This window comes from Grampus griseus (genome assembly GCF_964374135.1).
Source record: "Grampus griseus genome assembly, chromosome: 5".
Taxonomy (NCBI): Eukaryota; Metazoa; Chordata; class Mammalia; order Artiodactyla; family Delphinidae; genus Grampus; species Grampus griseus.
The window spans coordinates 83,714,697-83,736,289 of NC_138998.1; the positions used below are offsets into that span (position 1 = coordinate 83,714,697).

General features: G+C 40.5%; 1 protein-coding gene across 1 annotated transcript; it reads right to left on the reverse strand.

The window, feature by feature from the left end:
* Window positions 1–870: 870 nt before the first annotated feature.
* Window positions 871–20,193, reverse strand: QTRT2 (queuine tRNA-ribosyltransferase accessory subunit 2). Its single transcript, XM_082654323.1, has 9 exons — window positions 20,167–20,193; window positions 18,114–18,334; window positions 17,315–17,370; window positions 15,530–15,606; window positions 13,360–13,572; window positions 9,158–9,357; window positions 6,866–7,017; window positions 5,040–5,157; window positions 871–3,374 (listed from the first exon to the last, which is right to left on the reverse strand). Exons 1-9 carry the CDS (start codon window positions 20,176–20,178, stop codon window positions 3,143–3,145), a joined length of 1,281 nt encoding a protein of 426 aa, XP_082510449.1. The 5' UTR covers window positions 20,179–20,193; the 3' UTR covers window positions 871–3,142.
* Window positions 20,194–21,593: the final 1,400 nt, after the last annotated feature.

Consider the following 21,593-nt stretch of genomic DNA (forward strand, 5'->3'; position numbering starts at 1 on the left):
AAACCTCAGACTCCTATCGACTCCCCACTTTAATTGATCACGGACAGAAACCCTCTCGAAACCATTCAAGGAGTGATTACAGTCCCCAAACTGGGGTCAGGAAGGATTGGGGGACGTGGAATGGCAACTCATGTTGAGCACCTACAGACCCACAGGTGCCAACACGGTACCATGGGCCACACAGGCCAGGGCCAGCTAGTCTCCAGTGCAGGACTGGAAACCAGGACTGAGCTGCAGCAAAGGTCCAGAAGCACCCCGCACCTCGGGGCCAGAAGACCCACCTCTTCAGTCCTCACTTCTCGTAGCCCCTTCAACTCAGGGGTAAGCCACCAGGAAGAAGCTACTGCAACGGTTAACTGTTGAGTTTTAGTCAGATGGCGCCACGTCTAACCTGGGAGCTGACTAGTGGTAGGTCCTTAGGCAAACTACTCAACCTTCCAGAAATTCCTGGTAGGCCCTCCGGCAGGCTACTCAACCTTCCCGAAACTCAGGCTAGGAATAATAGTATCAACACCTCACAGCCATGCTCTAAGAGTCAATGAGATATGTGTGGAAAGCAGTTACTAAGGTGCCTGGCACAGTAAAAGTAATCCATAGATTGTGCCTATTATTATTATTTTATTATGTGCTAGCATAGCCTTAAGGCCCTTGATTATATAATGTAAAAAGACAGGTGCATCCCTGAATCTCTTTCTTGGGATTCTGCATTTAGTGTGAGTGCACTTAAAACCATGACTACAGATGGAATAGTAGAGAACATTTCTGGTACCATGGAAATTTAACGGAGAACATTTCTGGTACCGTGGAAATTTAACGCTTTGTTTAATAGACTCATTATTATTTACAGGAAACCAGACTAGTATATTTTTTTAATTAAAAATGTTTATTGGCTATTGACCTTAATAGATTTACATTAAAGGAAAGGAACATTTTTTTCAAATGTGCTAATAAGAAAAAGACCTAGAAAAATGGACAAAGTTGGACAGAATTTTCGGTTTTGAACACAAATAAAACTCATAAATTTTATATGGATTCTGGGATATTTATTAATACTCCTCCAACAATGGGTTTGGCATTGAACAGGAGTTATAAACACATGAACAACTCCAATCCAATATATTTCAAAACAAGCAGATTCTTTTTTTAAAAAATAAATTTATTTATTTTATTTATTTATTTTTGGCCGCACTGGGTCTTCGTTGCTGCGCTCAGGCTTTCTCTAGTTGCGTTGAGCGGGGGCTGCTCTTCGTTGAGGTGCACAGGCTTCTCACTGCGATGGCTTCTCTTGTTGCGGAGCACAGGCTCTCGGTGCGCGGGCTTCAGTAGTTGCAGCACGCAGGCTCAGTAGTTGTGGCACATGTGCTTAGTTGCTCCGTGGCGTGTGGGATCTTCCCGGACCAGGGCTTGAACCCGTGTCCCCTGCCCTGGCAGGCGGATTTTTAACCACTGCGCCACCAGGGAAGCCCAAAACAAGCAGATTCTTGAGAAGAGAAACTCTGTCTTTCATAAGTATCCTTGCCATTAATTGGAGGAGAGGTTATAAGAATATCCATGAATTCTGGAATTCATGAGCTTTGGAATTCATGGACGTTCTTAAACCACAATAAAAGAAAACAGTACAGATGGGCACCCTACATATAAAAATACAGTAACCACATAATAATTAAAAACAAAGTTCAGTAATGCTCACTAAAATGAACAAATAGAAAAATGTAGCACAAGAATGTAAAACAAATATATTTTATCCCCCTACAAACAAAACAAAGGCATCTTTTTGGTTCTGCTGTTTCTATAAAAACTATGTGTGAAACGTGCATGTATGTGTATTCTTATAGAAAACTTGACAAATATAGAAAAGCACAAAGAAAATAAAAATCACCTGTCACACCATCAACATGAATGTCATTCCTTTGACAAGAGCAGAAAAAAATTCAGAGAATCAGAGGTGATCAGCGAAGGTCTTCCCAGCCTCAGGACCTGCTGATGCCAATTTACCAACCACTTTAAAATCCACAGGCTAAACCTTTCTAGGCTCTCAAATATCTCTACTGTTGCCTGACACCTGGCACAACTGCATTTTTCATCAGGCCAATAGTGATCAATAAACAAGGATACACATAAAGCTATGGTTCCAATCTAAAACTTCTTGTTCCCCAAATATTAGAGCTAAATGGAATCTTAGAAATTAGTTTAGTACTATTCACTTTGCCTGTCCCCATTTATTCAGGAGGAAACAGGCAGGGAGAGGTTAAGTGATTTGCCCAAGTGTCATAGTTGAGTAGAACTGAAACCCAATCCTCTAACTGGCAGGCCAGGGCTCTGTCCAAGTGAACACACGGTGACTGAATCTCCCCAGGTGATGTAGCTCCAGTTATTATGTGGTTCGACTCTTAATGATCCTACAAGGCAGAACACAGTGGATCTGCACGACCAGATGAAAGCAGCTAGGCAAACTTTCAGCTCCTAATAGGCAACTGCGCTGACTCTAGTGAGACAAGTCACAGAAAGACCATATGGTCAAACGAAGAGTGTGCCCTGGGCCAACTGGTCATTGGAGCAATGTGTGAGCTCCACATTCCGTGGAGATGTGAGCCTGGTTAAATCACAAGGTTGATTGCACTGCCAGGACAGCTTGGAAGGCACAAGTGTCGAAAAGAGACCCCTGAGAATATAAGGATTAAAATGAAGAAAACTCTTGAATCAGACAAATTCCTTCTTGGTCAACAGGCATGTGTCCACAGAGGTCATGCTACTCATGACCAATCAACTCCCTTCAAGCTCCAATCCAACTCAGTGAACCCTCAGATTCTCATCATCCCCACTTCAAGGCTGTCCCTTCACATCTAAAGCTTTTATCTTTGACTAAACGAACCTCTGTTGACTAAAAGAGTTAGCGCAGAAATATTCAAGGTCAGGTTTCAATTCTTTCTGATCCATCTAGGTCATTCTAGGTCATTTCAGTCGTAAGAAGAAGTCCCTTTAGCCTCAGGCGGGCCGAGTACAGTACAGATGTTCCTTATCTGAGTAGACTTCATTCTCAAATATAAGTGATTAAAGTGAAGATCGCTTCCTGCTGTCTTCCTCCCACATCACAACCGTGGTGCAGGCTCAACGTGAAGAGTGAGGTTATGCGTACCAGGTCTCAAGATGCTTGCCTGTGGATGAGCTCTTTCAACTGGGCCAGTTGGTCACTTTTTAGTGCTTCCCGGATGGCCTGGAAAAATCCAAAGTAGTGTTCAAAGTTGTGCATCATGAGCAGGACGCCAGCCAACAGCTCGTTGGTCACCAGCAGATGGTGGATGTACGCACGAGTGTGATTCTTACAGCAGTAACAGGGACACCCTCTCACAAGTGGATCAAAGTCCTCCTGGTACCTGAGAAAGGAAGTTACAACGATATTCCGGAAAGTGAGGAAAACAAGACCTCGACAACCTAGACTAACCTACTCTGCTGGCACGTAACCAATAGTTAGTAACACAACTGGCAAATGTAGTGCCAGGCACCTGCTTAAGAAGGCAATGTGGTCAAAAGTTAACAGAGAGTACAATGGGCCGGGAGACTCAGGAGTCTTCCTCAGATGGATACAACCTCCTAGACTGAGGCTCACCAAGGAGCAGCAGAAGAGTCACGTGCTCGCTCCCCCCTGCTGAGCAGGGTTAGTCACACTGTAAAGGCACACAAAAATATCAGGAGACACTGTTCTGATGAATGACACTTTTCTCCCACTCGCCACCAGGGCTAATATTAGAAGAGATGATATGACCTTTTACTTGCATAGCTTTTTGCAGTTTACAAAAAACTTTTATATATACTGTCTCATTTAATCTCTGCAACCACCCATGGAGATAGGCATTTTTCCTGTCACTTTACCAGTGAAGACTGCCAAGGGGTTTAAGAGGGAGGGCTATGGAGCTACAATGCCTGGGGTTGGTTCCTGGCTCACAACTCACTTGGGAAAGTCACTTAACCTCCCCCTGTGTCTTTGTTTTCTCATCTGAAATGTAATAAGGTAGAAACAGTGCCTACCTAATAAGAGTTGTTACAAGAATTAAATAAGTTAATATAGTAAAGGACACTGCTAGGTACATGCTAAGCACTATATACGTGCTACTTTCTATCAGCTACTAAAAAGAAGTTAAATGACTTGACCAAGGTCACACAGTCACAAGCAAGGCTACTATCTGAACGCCAAATCTCCAAAACTTCTAGTGCTGATGATAAAAATATCGCAGTTTCCAATTATATCTATAATGTAAAGTGAATTTTAGTAGTAACCATTTATATTACCCTAGGTTTTTAAAAATGGAAATGAATCTCCTTGGCTATTTTTCAAGAAGTCAAATGTGATAAACGTCACCATTACAGACCTATAATCAAGAAATCACTATAGAAATAAGAACTAGGAATTTCATATTCTTTCGTAAATTTTCAAGTCTGTCCCGTTACTAGATAGACATAAATAAGTCTGAGTCCCTAAAATGTCCCTTTACGTAAGACCAAAAACACCCCAGCATTAAAGTGAGTATACCAAGTTCACAGAAAAACCGCTCACTGGTTCACTGATTATTTCCACTTTTGGCCAAATACAAAGTTATTAGATATCTTAGTTCAGTCTTTATAGAGGCAAATATTTTATTTAAGATTTATAATCTGTATATAACCAAGATGGCTTAAATTCCTTAAAATTTAAAAATTTTGTTGTAATATTTTATCTTAAAATCCTTATTTTACACTGTTATTATTTAAAGTAATCATAAGGAGTAAAGAACACCAAACAATGGATCTGGTCTAATTTTTCTGACAGCTCTTCTAAAACAACAGTTATCTAGCCTCAGTTTTCTGACAAGACAAAGTACACAAATTCATCTGCAGAAGAAAAGAGTACTGCTGGCACTGAATTTGAGAAGGCCCAAACAATATCCAACTATAAATATTTTTTGAAGTCATGAACTGAAAAGGGAACAGTTATATAAACTTTCAAAACAGACTGAAATTAAAAAGTCAGAAATCAAAATCCATACTTAAAAAAAATTCCTTACTTTTTTTCCTTCAGATTAATTTCAAATGATGTCATTTCTCGGTTGCAGCTAGTTGTTTTACTCTTCTTTGTTTGATCCACATATTTTCCTTCTTCCTGTGTCCCATTTTGTTGCAATACTAAAGGACAAACCAACAAAAAGTCTTGAATGAAGATCAGATAAAGAGTGGCCATTGGGAGAATTTTATTTTAGTTACTATTTCATGCCCTTTGACCCTGTAATTCCACTCCTCAGAACTTATCGGAAGGAAACAGCACAAGAAAAACAAAGCAATATGTAACAAGATGATCAATGACCTATTATCTATAGTACCAAAACTTGGAGATTCAACTATGTCTAAGTGAATAGTAGTTACAAGTATATATCTTATAATTAAATGGGGACTTGAGTTGTTCCCTTGAACTCTTTGCTTTAAGAAAGAACATTCCTGGAATTGCAAGAGAAACACCAGGAATACTTATCTACTTGCCTCTCTTCAGAGCAGCTGGCTCTTTGCATAGTAACTAGTGTTACTAGGGGGAACTGCTGCCTACATTATGCAACTTATTCCTTTGGAATTTTCACTTTGTAATTGGCAAAAAGCCTCAATTTACTATACACACACACACACACGCACACAAATGTGATTCATAATACTTGCATAAAAATGTTCAAACTCATTTTTCCCAATCATAAAGAAATTTGGCTTTCTCTGGCCCAAAAGGAACGTGTTTGTTACAGAGAATTCAGTATCAGGGTCTTTGTAGAGTTTTGCGTATTCACAGTACAGAATGACTATCAGTCACCTATGTCCTGGCAGAGATAATTTCACTTGTAAATGAAGTCATGAACATGTATAAAGTGTTTATGGTGTGCCTATCCAAATACATTACGTTCTAGTCTGTCTAAAAGACAGTAAAATTGACCTCCTCTACATATGAATTTGATCAACTTGATTGATTTTGTTTCTAGAACTAATTCCATTTAGATTAACGCTTCAGTTGCTTTATAGGAGTGTAACATATTCTGAATGAAATTTTCATCACTTGTGGGGAATAAAATGAACCCTTAAAGAAGTCTCTGGCCCTACTCAAATTTAAGGTTGGCGGTGATAGAGCAAGAGTTCAACGGAGAGCAGGAGGAGAGAAAGGAAAGCACACTCTGAAGGCCAGACGGAAGGCCAGGCACACAACATTCTCCTAAAACACTGTGGAGACACTTCAAGGGACCCCCAACCCAAAGTCTGTATCCTGGTTCCTTTTCTACTGCCAGTTAAATGTTAGAATCTGAAACTGCTTTTCTTGACCTCTGAATAACTAAACACTAAAAGAAAATGGCAGTGCTTCAAAGCACCATTAGCAGAGGAAAACAGCTTTCACATCTCAGTATGTATAAAAAACCAAAAAAGCAAAAGTAACACTAGGATCAGAGCGGATGAGACTCCCTGTGTATTAATAGCATGGGGTTTGCAAAAAGCAGACAAGAACTTTTTTGTGAAAAAACAAATTAACTTTTACCAAGCAGTTCAAAGGTTTTCTTTTCTTAGATTTTCATCACTATTCACTCTGAATGTTCTTTTTTCAGGTTGTTAATAGAAGAGGTTTTGTTTTTCTTGGTTCTGCTCACTACAAAATCACTTCCTAATATTGATGAGCTATGTGTATAGTATTAAGTGCCTGGTTTTGTGTGCCAACATGCCGGGCGTACAGATAAGAAACAAAGACATAGTTTTATAAAAGGCTGGCTTTATAGTATGCACATATTTCTGGCTTGTAACTCAAGGCAAAAATTGATAGGAAATAGAGAGAATTTAAGGGTAACAGAGAGATTAACTTCAAAAGACCTACATGTCTCTTCAGGAATCGGCTGGTAATCAAAGCTGAAAGTGAGGGCACATCCCCGCTCTGTTGCTAGATAAGGGAAAAAACTCTCAAATAAGTCCACTCCTCTTTCAATACACTCGAGCACCTCATCTGGCTGGCTAACACCGCAGATGAGCCTGTGAAAATAATATGAACAGTGACATAAGAACAATGCCAGGAATGAAATCAGAGAGTCTTTCCAGAGGGCATTAACAGTAATAATAACAAAAATCATGGTTAGTGTGGCAGGCAGCAGATAAGGAGGTGTATGGAAAGAACATAGAGCTTTGGAGGCAGAGAGACCTGGACCAGAATCCCTACTTGCTGTGTTACTTTGGGAAGGTTTCTTAACCTTTCTGAGTTTTAGTTTTCTCATTTTAAAAACAACAGCAAGAATACATACCTCATAGACTGGTTGTAAGGATTAATGAGATATTCGCAAAAGCACAAAGTGTAGTTTCTGCCCCAAAGAGAAGCTTAACAAAGGTTAGTTTTCCTTCCCTTCTCATCCCTTCTGAAATAACCTCCGTAGTCTCAGACTGAACTTTGTAGTCTTCCTATCCACTACATAAGATTTTTTTAGTGCAAAGCTGTGTGCTTTATTTCCCCTTCAAATACTCTTCCATGTTTTAACTGTATTTTGCTTATAATTCTTTTTCATAATTGCTTCAAGAAAGACATTTTTATCTACTGTATTCTTCATAGGTTCATTTACGAAGCAATTCTTGCTCTCGGAATTTCAACTCTGCCCACAGGCTCTAAGGATCTAGTCAGTTTTCTTTATGCTTCTTTATATCTTCTCCATTAATAAAATGTCTGCATGGTAGAATGAGATGGTATTTCCAGAGGCAATGGGTAATGAATTCTGAGAGTGTTACTAACATTCAACCAGGTTTTGCCACTAAAACGAGATGGGAAATGCACTAGACTAGGGCTGGCTGGCTGGCTGCTATTTTTTATGTTTGTTTTTCTACTCATAGGTCCCTTTTACACACTGGCAGAGAAAAGCTTATAGACTCCCTGATTTCTAAAAGAAGTCCAAAAAAAGGCTTATGTAATATTAAACAACTAGAACCCTTAAATATATGCTGGTTTTTCTGACTACAGTTTCCTTCAAGTAATGTCATGTTTTAGAACTCCTCTCCAACTGAAGCTGGCATTTCTACACACTTATAGAAAGAAAAACAATCCCAGCTTTCAAATCCAGTAACAGACATCTGTGAGCACTTAACTCAAAAGGAGTCCAGAAAATGACTAGAAATACTAGTGCTGAATTATCATCTGCACCAGAATGAAATAAGCACAGGAGGGAAAGCAATGAACACACAGAGCTAGGATAAAACTGGGGCGGGCGGGGCGGGGGGAGGGGGGAATGCTGGCTGGGGTGATGGCAATATCTTGCTCTGGCTGGTGTTTACATAAGCATATATACGAATAAAAATTCATCAGGGTATACATAAGATTCATATACTTAACTGCAAGCTATACCTGGATTTTTTAAAAAGTAGTAAAGTTACATACACATATCTAGCAGCCCAAGGGGTATAAAGCAGCACCCCATAATCAAACCTCTTAATATATCTGTAGGAAAAAAGCATGAATATTCATATCAACTGGGATAAAAGACTACAGTTTTTAAAAAAGAAAAAATTTGAATAGTCTAATAAGACATTGGCTATACTCAGAAACTTGGGGATTTTTAGCTCTGAATCTTGCAGATCACTCTTCTCTCCAGCACATAATGAATCCTGTGACTGATGGAAAGAACCAACCCCACTAGGGTTGCCAGTGCCCTTGATTTCAAAAAATAATACCACTCACTACCTGCCTCAAATCTAAGAACTTCTTAAAGGACCTTATTGACAGAACCCATCTTCATTCCACTAGGCATCCCAGGTCTGTCCTCAACTTTACTTGCTTAAGGCCAGAGTTCCACATGACTTTCTATCTGTCCCCAGGCACCAGGTTATAGTGAATAAAGAACAATATTTACAATTGGCACAAGGATGACGGGAACCAGTATAACACTTGCCCTCACTTATAATGAGGATCAAATTAATTCACATGGCAGTGTCCTCTGGTCTACATTCTGAAATCAAAGGTAAGACAGCCTTGATGGAAACTTCCTCCACAGTCTGCCTCAGCAGACTCAGCCCAGAAAGAACGTAATCAAAACATCAAAAGACACACCCACGTACAGACTGCATACCACACATTCGGCAGCACCCCTGCTCTGCAGCCCACCAGGCTCGACCTGCACCCTAACTGAACACTAGCCTCGGTTTGTGCTCCGGTAGCTCCGCAGTGACTGATGACAGCAAGTGCAGTCTAGTCTCCAGGGTTGTTGGAGTCCCTTGAAAGCCATCCAGAAGGAAGCCACCTACAGGCCGCTTGGCTGTCTCTCGTGCTGACCTCAGCCTCTCCTCCATCACATCTCCACCTTCAATCACTCCAATGATCATACTTTTCTGGAGGACCTAAGGTAAGAAAGGATTGAACGCTTTTAACTGTTTCCAGTAGTGGAGACCTTTGTTTAAATGAGCCTTACCGCCTTCCTAAGAACCCTTAGGGCTCCAAAGAACACAATTTGAAAGCCACTCAAAAAGGGAAGAAAAGACCGAAGAGAAGCTGAGGCAATCAACATAGTTAATCAGGCTTTAGCGTAGATTAAATTAAGCACACACCAAGCAGGTATAAGAGGAAAAGAACAAAAGCAACAGTTTTAATTTCTATAAATGGCTATCTTGGTCTACCTTAGGTTACTTCTAAATCTCTTAGTTAGTAGTAACTTTAGGAACTGCAAAACTGTTTGGATGGAACAACTGACTGTCCATTTGGAAAAAGATAAAACAAAAATTACTACTGTACACCATCCTCAAAAATAAATTCCAGGGCTTCCCTGGTGGCGCAGTGGTTGAGAGTCCGCCTGCCGATGCAGGGGACACGGGTTCGTGACCCGGTCCGGGAAGATCCCACATGCCGCGGGGCGGCTGGGCCCGTGAGCCATGGCCGCTGAGCCTGCATGTCCAGAGCCTGTGCTCCGCAACGGGAGAGGCCACAACAGTGAGAGGCCCGCATACCGCAAAAAAATAAATAAATTCCAGACGGCCCTAAGATCTAAACATAAAAAATACAGTTATACAAGTATTAGAAGAATAGGTTGAATATTTTTATAGTCTTGAGATAAGGAAGGCCTTTCAAAGCAAGCTAAAGCTTACAGGAAAGGGCAGACATATTTGAGTACAAAAACAATAAAAATTCCCTAGTGAAATATACTATCAACAAAGACAAAGGGGAACTTATTCTTTGGAGGAACACATAAATGTCTACACCATAGGTAAAGCTCCGACAAATCCTCTAAGGAAATGACAACCCCATAGAAATCTAGGCAAATATGTGACTATGAACTTCGGAAAAACAAATGTGAATGCCCCGTACATATCTGGAGAGCTTACTAAACCTCACAAGTAAGGAAATGAAAACTGGAGATAATTCGATACCATTTTTGCCCATCACACCGACAAAAAAGTTAAAAGACAGAGAGCAACATAGCAGAGGTAAAAGTGTTAGAGAAATGGCACTTACATACCCTGATAACTAGAGAGAATAAAAATTAGTTCAGCCTCTTGGAAGGGCAAGTAGATAACACTTACCAAAACGTCAATGCTTTTATCTTTATATATCCTAAAATTCCACTTCTAAGAATATCTCCTACAAATATATTCATTCATATGCACCAAGGTTTATTTGTGAAAGATGTTTAGAATAATGAAAAACTGGAAACATGCTAAACATCCATCAGTAGAATAAAGGCTTGGGCTTCCCTGGTGGCGCAGTGGTTGAGAGTCTGCCTGCCGATGCAGGGGACACGGGTTCGTGCCCCGGTTGGGGAAGATCCCACATGCTGCGGAGTGGCTGGGCCCGTGAGCCATGGCCGCTGAGCCTGCGCGTCCAGAGCCTGTGCTCCCCAACGGGAGAGGCCACAACAGTGAGAGGCCCGCGTACCACAAAAAAAAAAAAAAAAAAATAGAGTAAAGGCTTAAGTAAAGTATCAATATATTATGTTCATAGTAGGCTTCCTATACAGCTGTTTTAAAAAGAAAGCAGAATATATATTAACATATACATTGACAGGAAAAGAGTTTCAAGATATTGTTAAACAAAAACAAGCAAATTTTTGAATAGATGATCATATTCATGTAATAAAAACCACATATAGGCATGCATATATGTAATAGTTATGTGTATGGAACTGTAAAAAAATAAGGTTTGCAAGGAAAAACACCAATCAACAGTGGCTCTCTGGTAGAAGAGAGGGATGGGGAGGGAGCCTGGAAGGCTATAAAGAGGGAATTTTGCTTTTTGGTTTAAGTAGGAGGAATACAATCAGTCTACTCCTCCAGAAAGAACACTTCATCTGCTGCGCGGAGAATGAATGAGGGGAGGATAGGATGGGGTAGGAGACGACTTTAATCATCCAGGGAAAGACGAAGAAGATCTGGACCAAGGCAGTGGCGGGGTGGGGGGTGGGGGTGAAGAGGAGAAAGAGGATGTGAAACCTCATCAGGAGGTACAATCAACTCAACCTGACCGATTAGTTGCCTGGGGAGAGGATGAAGACAAAAATCTAGGAGGACTCCTGGCTCCAATTTCAGAAGTCCAGGGAGATGACGAGAGGAGCAAAGACAGGGAATCCTAAGGAAACAGTGGAGGGTGAGGCAAGATGATTATTCTCTTTCATGCATTCTGGGTTTGAGGTATCAGCCACTGAACATACGGACCGAAAGTCAGGGATATGTATATAAAGAGTGACTGCCCAGCCTAGAGAGAACGGTAGGTGCTTGACACAGTGCTGCCACTCCCCACGCCTGCTGCCATGGCAGACAGAGCCAGCCAGCGGGCCGCCCTCACCCCGTTGCACCTGGGAGCAGCTCCAAGCACCTTGAGATGGAACTCATTTGCCATCCCTGGCCTAGGGAATGCATGGAGAAGGAAAGAAAGCCGACAACAGAACCTTGGGGGGCTTCAATATTTAAGGGCATTCGGAGGAAGAGGAGTCAGTGAATCAGAGGGGAAGAAATCACAGGAAGAGGAAAAGATGTATGCCACCATACAAAGGAGACCGTTATACGGCCTGCCCCTTTCCATGACCGGTACAGCCCCATCTGGGAAATTCATTTTCACGGTGTAAGAACTACAACCATATAATTTATTGTCTAAAACGGGACACATTTAAAAGTAAAAGGGGGCACTATCAATAATCATGTCAAGACAATAGCGTGAGCATAAGGGGTACAGAGAGGGACCCCTGCATTTGACCAACGCACAGAAACAACGTGAACTGGTCAGGCTGACTTAACACAGATGAGGGATTTGAGGCTCATCTAATAATCATGCTCCGTCACACGCCCTGTCCTCCCTTTCTCCTCATCCAAACATTACTTATCCTACGAGGATAATTACTGGCTCAAAACAATTGCTAGCAAACAACTGTTGGCAGAGCTAATGATGCAGCCCCACAGCCATGGCCCCACGCTGGACCCTTATTGCCCATACTGAGAGTTCTATCAAGAACGACAAGTAAGCTTCCTCTAATTATTTCATGTATATTAACTTGATTAGCCAAATTATATTTTTTATTGGTAAACTCAAAGTAATGATGTTTTTGAAACCCCGTGCACTTTTGCTGTAGTGGGGCCCACTTGTTGCTCAGGATTACTCTACATAAATGATCAGACACTGAAAGCTTCTCCTCTGATCATATCTCCTGTTCTCCCACCTCCTCTGCTCTCTCCTAATGAACCCTTCCTTTTCCAGCTTTATTAACTCTGCTATCAAGATCCTTTATTCACTGCTACAGCTTCATCTTCCCCAGCTCATGAGATGATGAGGTTACTGTGCCTTACGGAGACAAGAAGGGTGGGGAGGGGCACATTCCAGACTTATTTAGGGAACTGGAACCAAGGTGGAGTGAAAAACTGAATATTACTTGGATATTAAAAGGGGTCTTGAAAGACTCAAATCTCTGGGATGAGGAGCTGGGGGCTGCCACAAAGGGAGACAGAGTATTGAGGGAGAGCTGAAGGAAGAGCAGGTGAGAGGAGGGGAGACGCTGAGTTTGGTTATCTGAGTTTGAGGTGCATGTGAGGAATACTCTAGTGACAGAACCTAGCAAAGGCCTGTGGTTATGTAATTCTGAAGCTAAGTAGAGTGATCTCCATTACATACACAAGTTTAGAATTTTCAGCAATTTAAACTAAGGGGAGCTGCCCAGGGAGAACAAATAGTGAGGGGTGAAAAGAGAGCCTAAGACAGAATCCTAAAGAGCAATAAAACAATCAGGAAAAAAAATCAGGTGAGAGTAAGAGACCAAGAAATGAGGAGCAGAGAAGCAGAGAAGGAGAAGAAAGGGTGGTATCTTGGAACGTAAATGAGCGAGAGTTTCTAAGAGAAAGGAGTGGTGAGTGGCACGGCTTTACCTCTGACTCTTCCTGTAGCTTCAGACAATTATCCAGGAATAGAAGCGATCGGTCAACAGACTTTCTGGCTCTCTTTATGGAAGTGGCTTCATCACAAGTTGCCTCTCCATCTGAAAGGCACTGGAACCAGTCTGGCTGAAGGGCCTGCTGAATTGCCATGAACTTGGAGGCAGTCATTTCCACTCGTCCTCCAACACCCCACACAGACACTGACTGCCACAGGACAAGATGATGAGGGATTCGGAAGAGTAACATGAAAAGAAAAAGAAAATAATAAAATGATCAAAGCAATCCTGAACTCAACTCTTCTTTACAGATGGAGAGATGGTGGCAATTCAATATCCTAGACACGGTGGGTAAAGAGGTTTCCTATACTATATTCCAAATTCTCTAAGGACCTGATAGCTCAGAGGGACTCCAATAAAGTCTTTCAACGGCCACACAAGCCAACTTCTGAGTTAGCACTCAGAATTCTATAATTACTTTTCCAGAAGCCGAGCCTTCCATTTTCCGCCACCCCCTGCTGTTCCTGCATACACCACAGACTTTAATTCTTCTGTCTTTGATCACATTGTTCCTTTTGACTGAAATGGTCTTCCCCTACTTCTCTGCCTGGTAAAATACTATTCAAGACATAAGAGTTCAAATACCATCTACTCTATTGTGTTCCTCAAACGTTACTAGGCATAATCAATTGCTCGCTCTTATAAGCTCTTTCAGCAATTTGTATTTATTTCTTTCACAGAAAAGATAGCCCTGGGGCTTCCCTGGTGGCGTAGTGGTTAAGAATCCACCTGCCAATGCAGGCGACACGGGTTTGATGCTTGGTCCGGGAAGATCCCACATGCCGTGGAACAACTAAGCCCGTGCACCACAACTACTGAGCCTGCGCTCTACAGTCCGCAAGCCACAACTACTGAGCCCATGCGCCACAACTACTGAAGCCTGCATGCCTAGAGCCCGTGCTCTGCAACAAGAGAAGCCACTGCAATGAGAAGCCCATGCACCACAACGAAGAGTAGCCCGCACTCGCTGCAACTAGAGAAAGACCATGAGCAGCAACAAAGACCCAACACAGCCATAAATAAACAAACAAAGGAAAAAAGAAAGAAAAAGAAAAGATAGCCCTTATCACACCATCGTATATATGTCTGACTAGAGTATCCAAATTCATGGTTGTGCCCCAAGCGCACAGTCTGGGGCCTCATACATTATTAATGTTTAGTAAGTGTTTACTAGATTGGATTAGATACAGAAATATGTGCAAAGGCATAAATCCCATAGTACACAAGAATCTCTATATGTACCTTTGGTTACTCCTTTCCCTACAGCATCTCTCTTCTTAGAAGAGATGGACATAAATGCGAGGCCACATATAATCTTTTTGTTCTGGCACAAGAACACTGTTTAAATGAATCCTTTCTCCCTTATAAATGGAATAGACAACCGAGGTCAAAATATTTTCTTTTGAATTCAAATTACAAAATAAAAAGAAGTGTAAAACAGAAGACAAATTTAAAATAGTTACCTTAGGTAAGATTAATAGATATTGTTGATATCAATAAAGTGGGTGCAAGAAAAGTAACTGTTTGTAAAGTGGCAATATATACTAAAGCTTTTCTAGAATGCTGTCCTCAGGGACGATGCCATGGGGCCATATCTCAGGTTAAAACTTTTAAGGAAGTCCTTTGAATACTGTTTTTCACCAGCTAAAATCTCCAGCTTTTTCAAATTCTGTTCTAAAAAGCAGTATTATACTAAGATTCTACTATATATAGTTATACATGTGATAATACTCGTCAGCAACTTTCCCCACTATTCCTGAGGTTGTTAAAACTTCAAATAAAGCATGGTATCAAAAGACTATTGTTTTCTACCATCATAGCAATTTCTTTTTTTGGCATGCACTTGACCTTTCTCTACTCCCAAATTTTGGGCAACAATGAAAAAGCTGAGGATACAGTCCTTACCTTAACCTTATCCTTGGGCTGCCCCACTCTAACTCCTATGAACCACACCATCCCACTATAGTCGTAGAAATAAAGAGAAGGCATAAAGGGGTCTGGAATGGTTCAGCATCCCAAGCAGTGGGATCCTTGCAGCTGAGAGATCCCATAGGCTGACTTCCTGAGAAAAGCCTTCAGCCTTGGAGGACCTTCTGAGAACATACCTTATTTGTTACATAACCAGCTGGGCAAGGGCTGACTGGATCATGCAGGGAGCAGTACAAGAGTGATTCTGGCATGCCTGCATAAACATAAAAAAAGAACCCTTGAGAGCACTTACATCCACAATTACACTGTGTTGTAACAGAGCAGCTTCATAATGTGTACCACTGGATAAAGCAAGTCTAAAACACGATAAATTGCTCATACTTTATCTTAGAATTGTAGGAGGCCTGTCAACATGAATGAAAAGATTACTTTGAAACCTACTAATCTAAAAGAAGAATTAAATGTAAAGGTTCATGTCTGAAGACATAGCGAATTGCTACAAAGGAAAGGTATAACCTGAAGTATGATACAATGAAAGTGTTTAATAATATGTTGACCCTGCTTGATTTGCTTTGAAGAATTTAATATCAAGTATGGTCATTCTAGGCACTATCCAAGCGGAACTAGCTACTGGCAAGATGAAATTATACAGTCAATAGGTAATCTTATTAATAATAAATCCAGCCCCACACCATGGGTCCCTAGGGGCAGAATTATAGAAAAGCTGTAGGACATTGCAAATGGATCTCATTTTCAATAAGTTTCATTTACTCAAGATGCCAGTTTCTTAGGTTCTTTAATCAAAAAGATAGTTGTTTAAAAAAAAAATCCAAAAAAAGTTTACTAAGCCATATGTACTTAAATTTCATATGCTGCATTTTCATAAGAAAAAAAAATAGAATTTTGCTGAAAAAAGACCAAAAATATAAAGCAAACAAAAATCTCTGCAGTTCTCCACCTTATTGTCTATAATTTCAATTATTACAATTATCTCTACAAAGCTTATATTAGCTATTTTCACTTAATTATACGCTTGTATACTTTAAAGCTGGTTATGAAAATGGGTCTCAGATCAAGGAAAACGATATTATATAAATTCCTCTCCTGAAACACAGGCCCTTGTGACAACCAAGTCGTTGTGCAGTTTCCCTCAGAAGCAAAGGACTGAACAACCAATGGAACCAGGATTTTCATTCATTTAAGTGAGTCCTAGATATTGGGAAAAAGCTTCAAGAGAAAATGGTCTACAGAAGAATTGGTTCTCTGGCTGTCCCTGCTAAGCTTTTCCTATAAATAAATGGACACACAGATCAGCATTCAAAATCCTATTTCTGGAACAGAAGATAATATTAACATATCAGAATATAGCTGAATATAGACTCTTCATCCTCTGCCTTATGTTTTAGGCGCAAACATGACAAGCCTGCTTTGGATCTTAGGTGTGTCCCATGCAGTCCTTCACCTCTAGGTCTTTGCTCTTTGCCTGGAGTGTCTGCTCACACCTGTTTACCACCACCACTGCACCCACCTCCTGACCTGGCTAACTCCTACTCTTCCTTGACCCAGCTAAGGCGCCCCGTCATCTTCTTTGTCAAGAATACTTCCTTTATTCTGACCTCCTTCCACATGGACCCAACAGCAGGTTATGTGTTCCTTCCTCTGGGCTCTCATGATACATGTATCTACACCTGATCCTGCAAATGTAGTCACCACACTCTACTAGAATTACCTGTTTATCTTTATCCCAACTAGGTTCTGAGTTTCATGAGGGCAGCAGTTGTTTCCCACTCATCTTTGAATCCCCAGTTCAAAGGCGTTCCTGGTTCTTAGATACTCATTAAATGCTTATTAAATTAATGAATAAATAAATGTATGAATGAAGGATCAAAGAATAAACAGCATCTCCAACCTCCAAATTAATACACCACAAGGCACACACAAATAACTTGATTAATTTTTACCTATAAACTTTCCAACTCCTTCCTTATATTCTGCCAAGACTTCGTGATGTTCTGCCCTGTAAGCAAAACAGAAAACTATGTAACATAATAATGAATCATTCTAGATACTCTATGCAACAACTGAAGCCCTCTTCCCACCCAAACAAGCTACGTGACAGTAAATGTAGTCTCAAAAAACCAAGTACACCATTATTCAAGAGTCCCCACTCATTAGGTTGGGTTCACTAGCCAGAGCAAAGCTCTTCAATTTGCAAGTGGTTCTGTGAGAGGAGAAATTGGCAAAGAGCAATGGCCTCAGAATATCTAGATTTTCTTCTTTCCCTTGTCCCTTTAAAATCACTGTTATTAACACAATCTTACAGAGTTATTTGATCTTATAGCAGATTCTTCAATTAGGGATGAGGTCAGTATGTACATTACACAAAATGATCTCACTCTTTAGTTGTTTCCCTAGAGTAGAACATGTGCAGAGACAGAGAAAACTTTGAGGCTGGTGCGTGAAGACAGCCCCTAGGTTCCAAGTTTAGCCCTCATAGAGCATTCCAGGCCCTGTCACCCCTGGGAGCAGTGGCAATGAGGGCGGTATGGAAAAGTGAAGCAGCTCTATCACGTAGGTCTGGCCCATGATTCCAGATTAGGGCCAGATGATGTACAATATTTGATATCTCTCTTCTGATTTCATTCTAAAAAACCTACAGATTTTGCACGTAAGCAAAAAAGTCTTTCTCTTTACCACACCTTATTAAGGTAACCAAGCTGCTGCCAGGTTGACATGTGAATGATCAGGTCTCATACTTACAGTGATGACAGTGTAAGCTGAGCCATGGCAGGAACCCCGTGGATTTTATGCAGTGTGTGATGGGTCAGGTGTGGGGCAGAGCCAGTCTTGGTGTACAGAAGGCAGCCTGGAATGTCCATGGTGCAGTCCCCTGTTTTGCCTAGGTTTTTTATTTTTCCTAGGCGACAGCCATTAACCACCTTGGTAAGACTTAGCTTCATCCTAAGGGGTTCCTCTAGGTCCTGATAAGAAAAGTACATTACATTCAGAAGGAGTTCCATGACATCTAAAAACTAATCATTTTTCCAAGCAAACTACAAAAAAAAAATGATAGCATGTTTATTATTACTTCCAGTCTAGGATTTTTTTAGATATCAGGAATAGGGGAATGGGAAGACACAGAGAGCATAAGACACCTTCCCCAAAGTCCCAGCACAATATGATGACATCAACCACATTTAAATTCAGTCATGGAAATTTTGTCTGAGCTGATAGAAACCAAACAAACAGAAGGACAGAAGTAAAGACTAATCATGGAAAGAGCACTGTGAAGCCAAGGATTGCTCTCAGCCATGAAAATGTGTATAGAGAAAGGTCATACTGCTTAGGAAATACTGATTACTGATTTGATCTATTTTTTTTTCTTTCTCTAATTTGAGAGAATACTAGGCAACATAGCAATTTTTCCTAATATGTCATTAAATGAAGAAAACAGATTCCAAAACAGCATTCTGCTGTTTATTAAAATATATGGAAGAACATACATCAAAAGATAAACAGAGGTTATGTCAGAGAGGTGGGATTATTCTCCAACTTTGTTCTTATACGGTGTCCAAACAGAGGTGAGAAACTGTGTGGGCATCCATGCAATTCGTAAGCAATGTTTCATTATTCTTATAATTGGGAAGGAAAAATATTTGATTAACAAAAAAGATATACTTTCTAAATTCCACAGATACACAGGGAAAAAAACCAGAAAACATGGTCAATTACTTTGTTGGACTGTGTTAATTTATTATTCACTGAAGCAAATCCTAGGCTCCACTTCTTTTTTTTTGCGGCACGCAGGCCTCTCACTGCTGCGGCCTCTCCCGCTGCGGAGCACAGGCTCCGGACGCGCAAGCCCAGTGGCCATGGCTCACGGGCCCAGCCGCTCCGCGGCATGTGGGATCCTCCCGGACCGGGGCACGAACCCGCGTCCCCTGCATTGGCAGGCGGACTCCCAACCACTGCGCCACCAGGGAAGCCCATTGGCCCCACTTCTTTAAATGCCCTGTAAAACTCAGTGACCAGGCATGGCAGATCATTTGCAAAATGTCACTGGATATTCAGCATTTTGAAATACCAGCGTCTCTGCAGCAAGTATTGATACCATACCCTCTGGACTTTTTGCCAGTTAGGCTAGGCCCAGTTTTATTAATAAATAAATTAATACAGCTCTCTGAGAGGTTCCAACCTTAGGTCCTATCCTCTTAAGCATTATACTAAACCACACGCTGAAAGTCAACCATTGTTTAAGATGTTACCAAATAAATAAGCATTATTTATCATTAGTTAAAAAATATTCAGGGATGTATATATTACTTTTTTGGGAGTTATAAATTTTTATATTGAAATAAAATAGTTAACGGTCTTTTGAATTTTAGAAATAAGAATAACTACTTTCTGTATGGTTCAATAAGTGATTTCATGTTAAACATGAATTATAAAAAATAGTATAAGTATTTGGGGAAAGGCTGGTCAATTTTCTGTGACTCTACCTTCATTATTTCAAGTTATCACAAAGATAAAATGTCTCACTGGAACCCACAGAAATGGAGAGTGTTAAGAGAAAAAAGTTATTATGTTTGAACAAAGGGTAATATAAAAGTTATTTTTTTAAAGCCATGTTATTACACATTAAAACTGTTAAAATAAAAGAAAGTTTATATCAAAAAATAAATATAATTACAGCCTAATGAGAATGTAATATAGAAAATACAAGAGAATACAAAAGAAGAGTCATTAGTTTATACAATCATATTCCTTTTTTAAAAAAAGATTTATTTATTTATTATTTATTTATTTTATTTACTTTTGGCTGCATCGGGTCTTAGTTGTGGCACGCGGAATCTTCGTTGAGGCATGCGGGATCTTTCCTTGCGGCTCGCGGGCTTCTCTCTAGTTGTGGCGTGCGGGTTTTCTCTAGTTGTGGCTCGTGGTGTTCAGAGTGCGTGGGTATCCCCCAGGCTCTCTCATTGAGGTGTGCGAGCTCAGTAGTTGTGGTGCGCAGGCTTGAGGGATCTTACTTCCCTGACTAGGGATCGAACCCGCGTCCCCTGCGTTGTAAGGTGGATTCTTTACCACTGGACCACCAGGGAAGTCCCTCATACTCCTTATTGATTTATCAAATAATACACATAACCTTCTGGTTTCAAGTGATAAAAATCTTTTAAACTAACAGAGCTTGGAAGCCATTTGTAGCAAAGTTAAAGAATGTATCTTGCAATCTAAGTAAGTTCTAGAGAACTGAAGCGGGGGAAGCACGAAAGTAAGAAATTCACTTCAAAGTTAATGAATCAACCCTATTATTCTGACTATTAGAATCAACAAATATGGAACAATAGGTTTTTGAAACATAAATAAGAACTAATGAAAATTTAATGGACCGAGATTACTAATACTACAACAACTTAGCGCTTACTACCCTCACACACATCTGAGAATGGAAGAAACTGCATTGTCCCGCGTGTTTTCAGAAAGGCCTAAAGAGAAGAATTTGCTGGTTCCTCCCCTTACTCCAAAAGTTCTGTCTCATCTGAGCTGCTTAAGTTTTGTTAAGAGTTTAAATGTACACATGAGTTGTATTTTTTAAATTAAATCCATATAAAAGTAGGAAGAGTCTTCATAGGATAAAATTAGCATGTTTGAAAAATGAAGTTTAGGATTCTAGAATGCTACCAATTTTTATTATTATCTCTCCCCATCAAACCCTCCTTTCATTTTTCCAGTTTATTAATAAGTAACATAAAAGACTGACAATCAAAGCTGCTGACAAGCATGAGATAATGTGCTTTTCCATGTCAAGTTAACTCAATTCCAGGTAAAAACAACAAACCGCAGTGCTTTAGTAAACTTCTGTTTAACATCCCAGGTAATGTATGATTGCCATCAGACTTCAGAAATGCTGAAAATAGTTAAGTCTGACCATTACTACCAGAGACGCCAAACTGAGAGCTCCTCATGGACCATCCCCTCTGCCGTTCCACAATAACAAATCTGAGGCTAAGCAAGATTAATCAGACTTAGTCTAGAACCCAGGTCTCTGCCAAGAGGCCTGAGCTTTTGATTACATCTTTGAAGTGAGAGTAATACAATGTCTGTATATGCATATCTCCTCTTCCCACTCTTTCCTCAATTGAAGAAATAGCTTCCTTCATTCTCAACCCAAGGTCTGTCATTACAGGTCCACAGTAGTTCTAAAGGACCTCAGCCACCATGCTCTTAGATGCAGAGATGGGT

What these genes read in the sequence shown, in the direction of transcription:
- QTRT2 (XM_082654323.1), bottom strand. An exon ending in AGGAGTTGGAAAGTTTATAG is followed by an intron (nt 15,607 to 17,314) that starts GTAAAAATTAAT and finishes ATGTTTATGCAG; the next exon opens with GCATGCCAGAATCACTCTTG. An exon ending in ATTAATCTGAAGGAAAAAAA is followed by an intron (nt 3,375 to 5,039) that starts GTAAGGAATTTT and finishes TTCCTTTCTCAG; the next exon opens with GTACCAGGAGGACTTTGATC.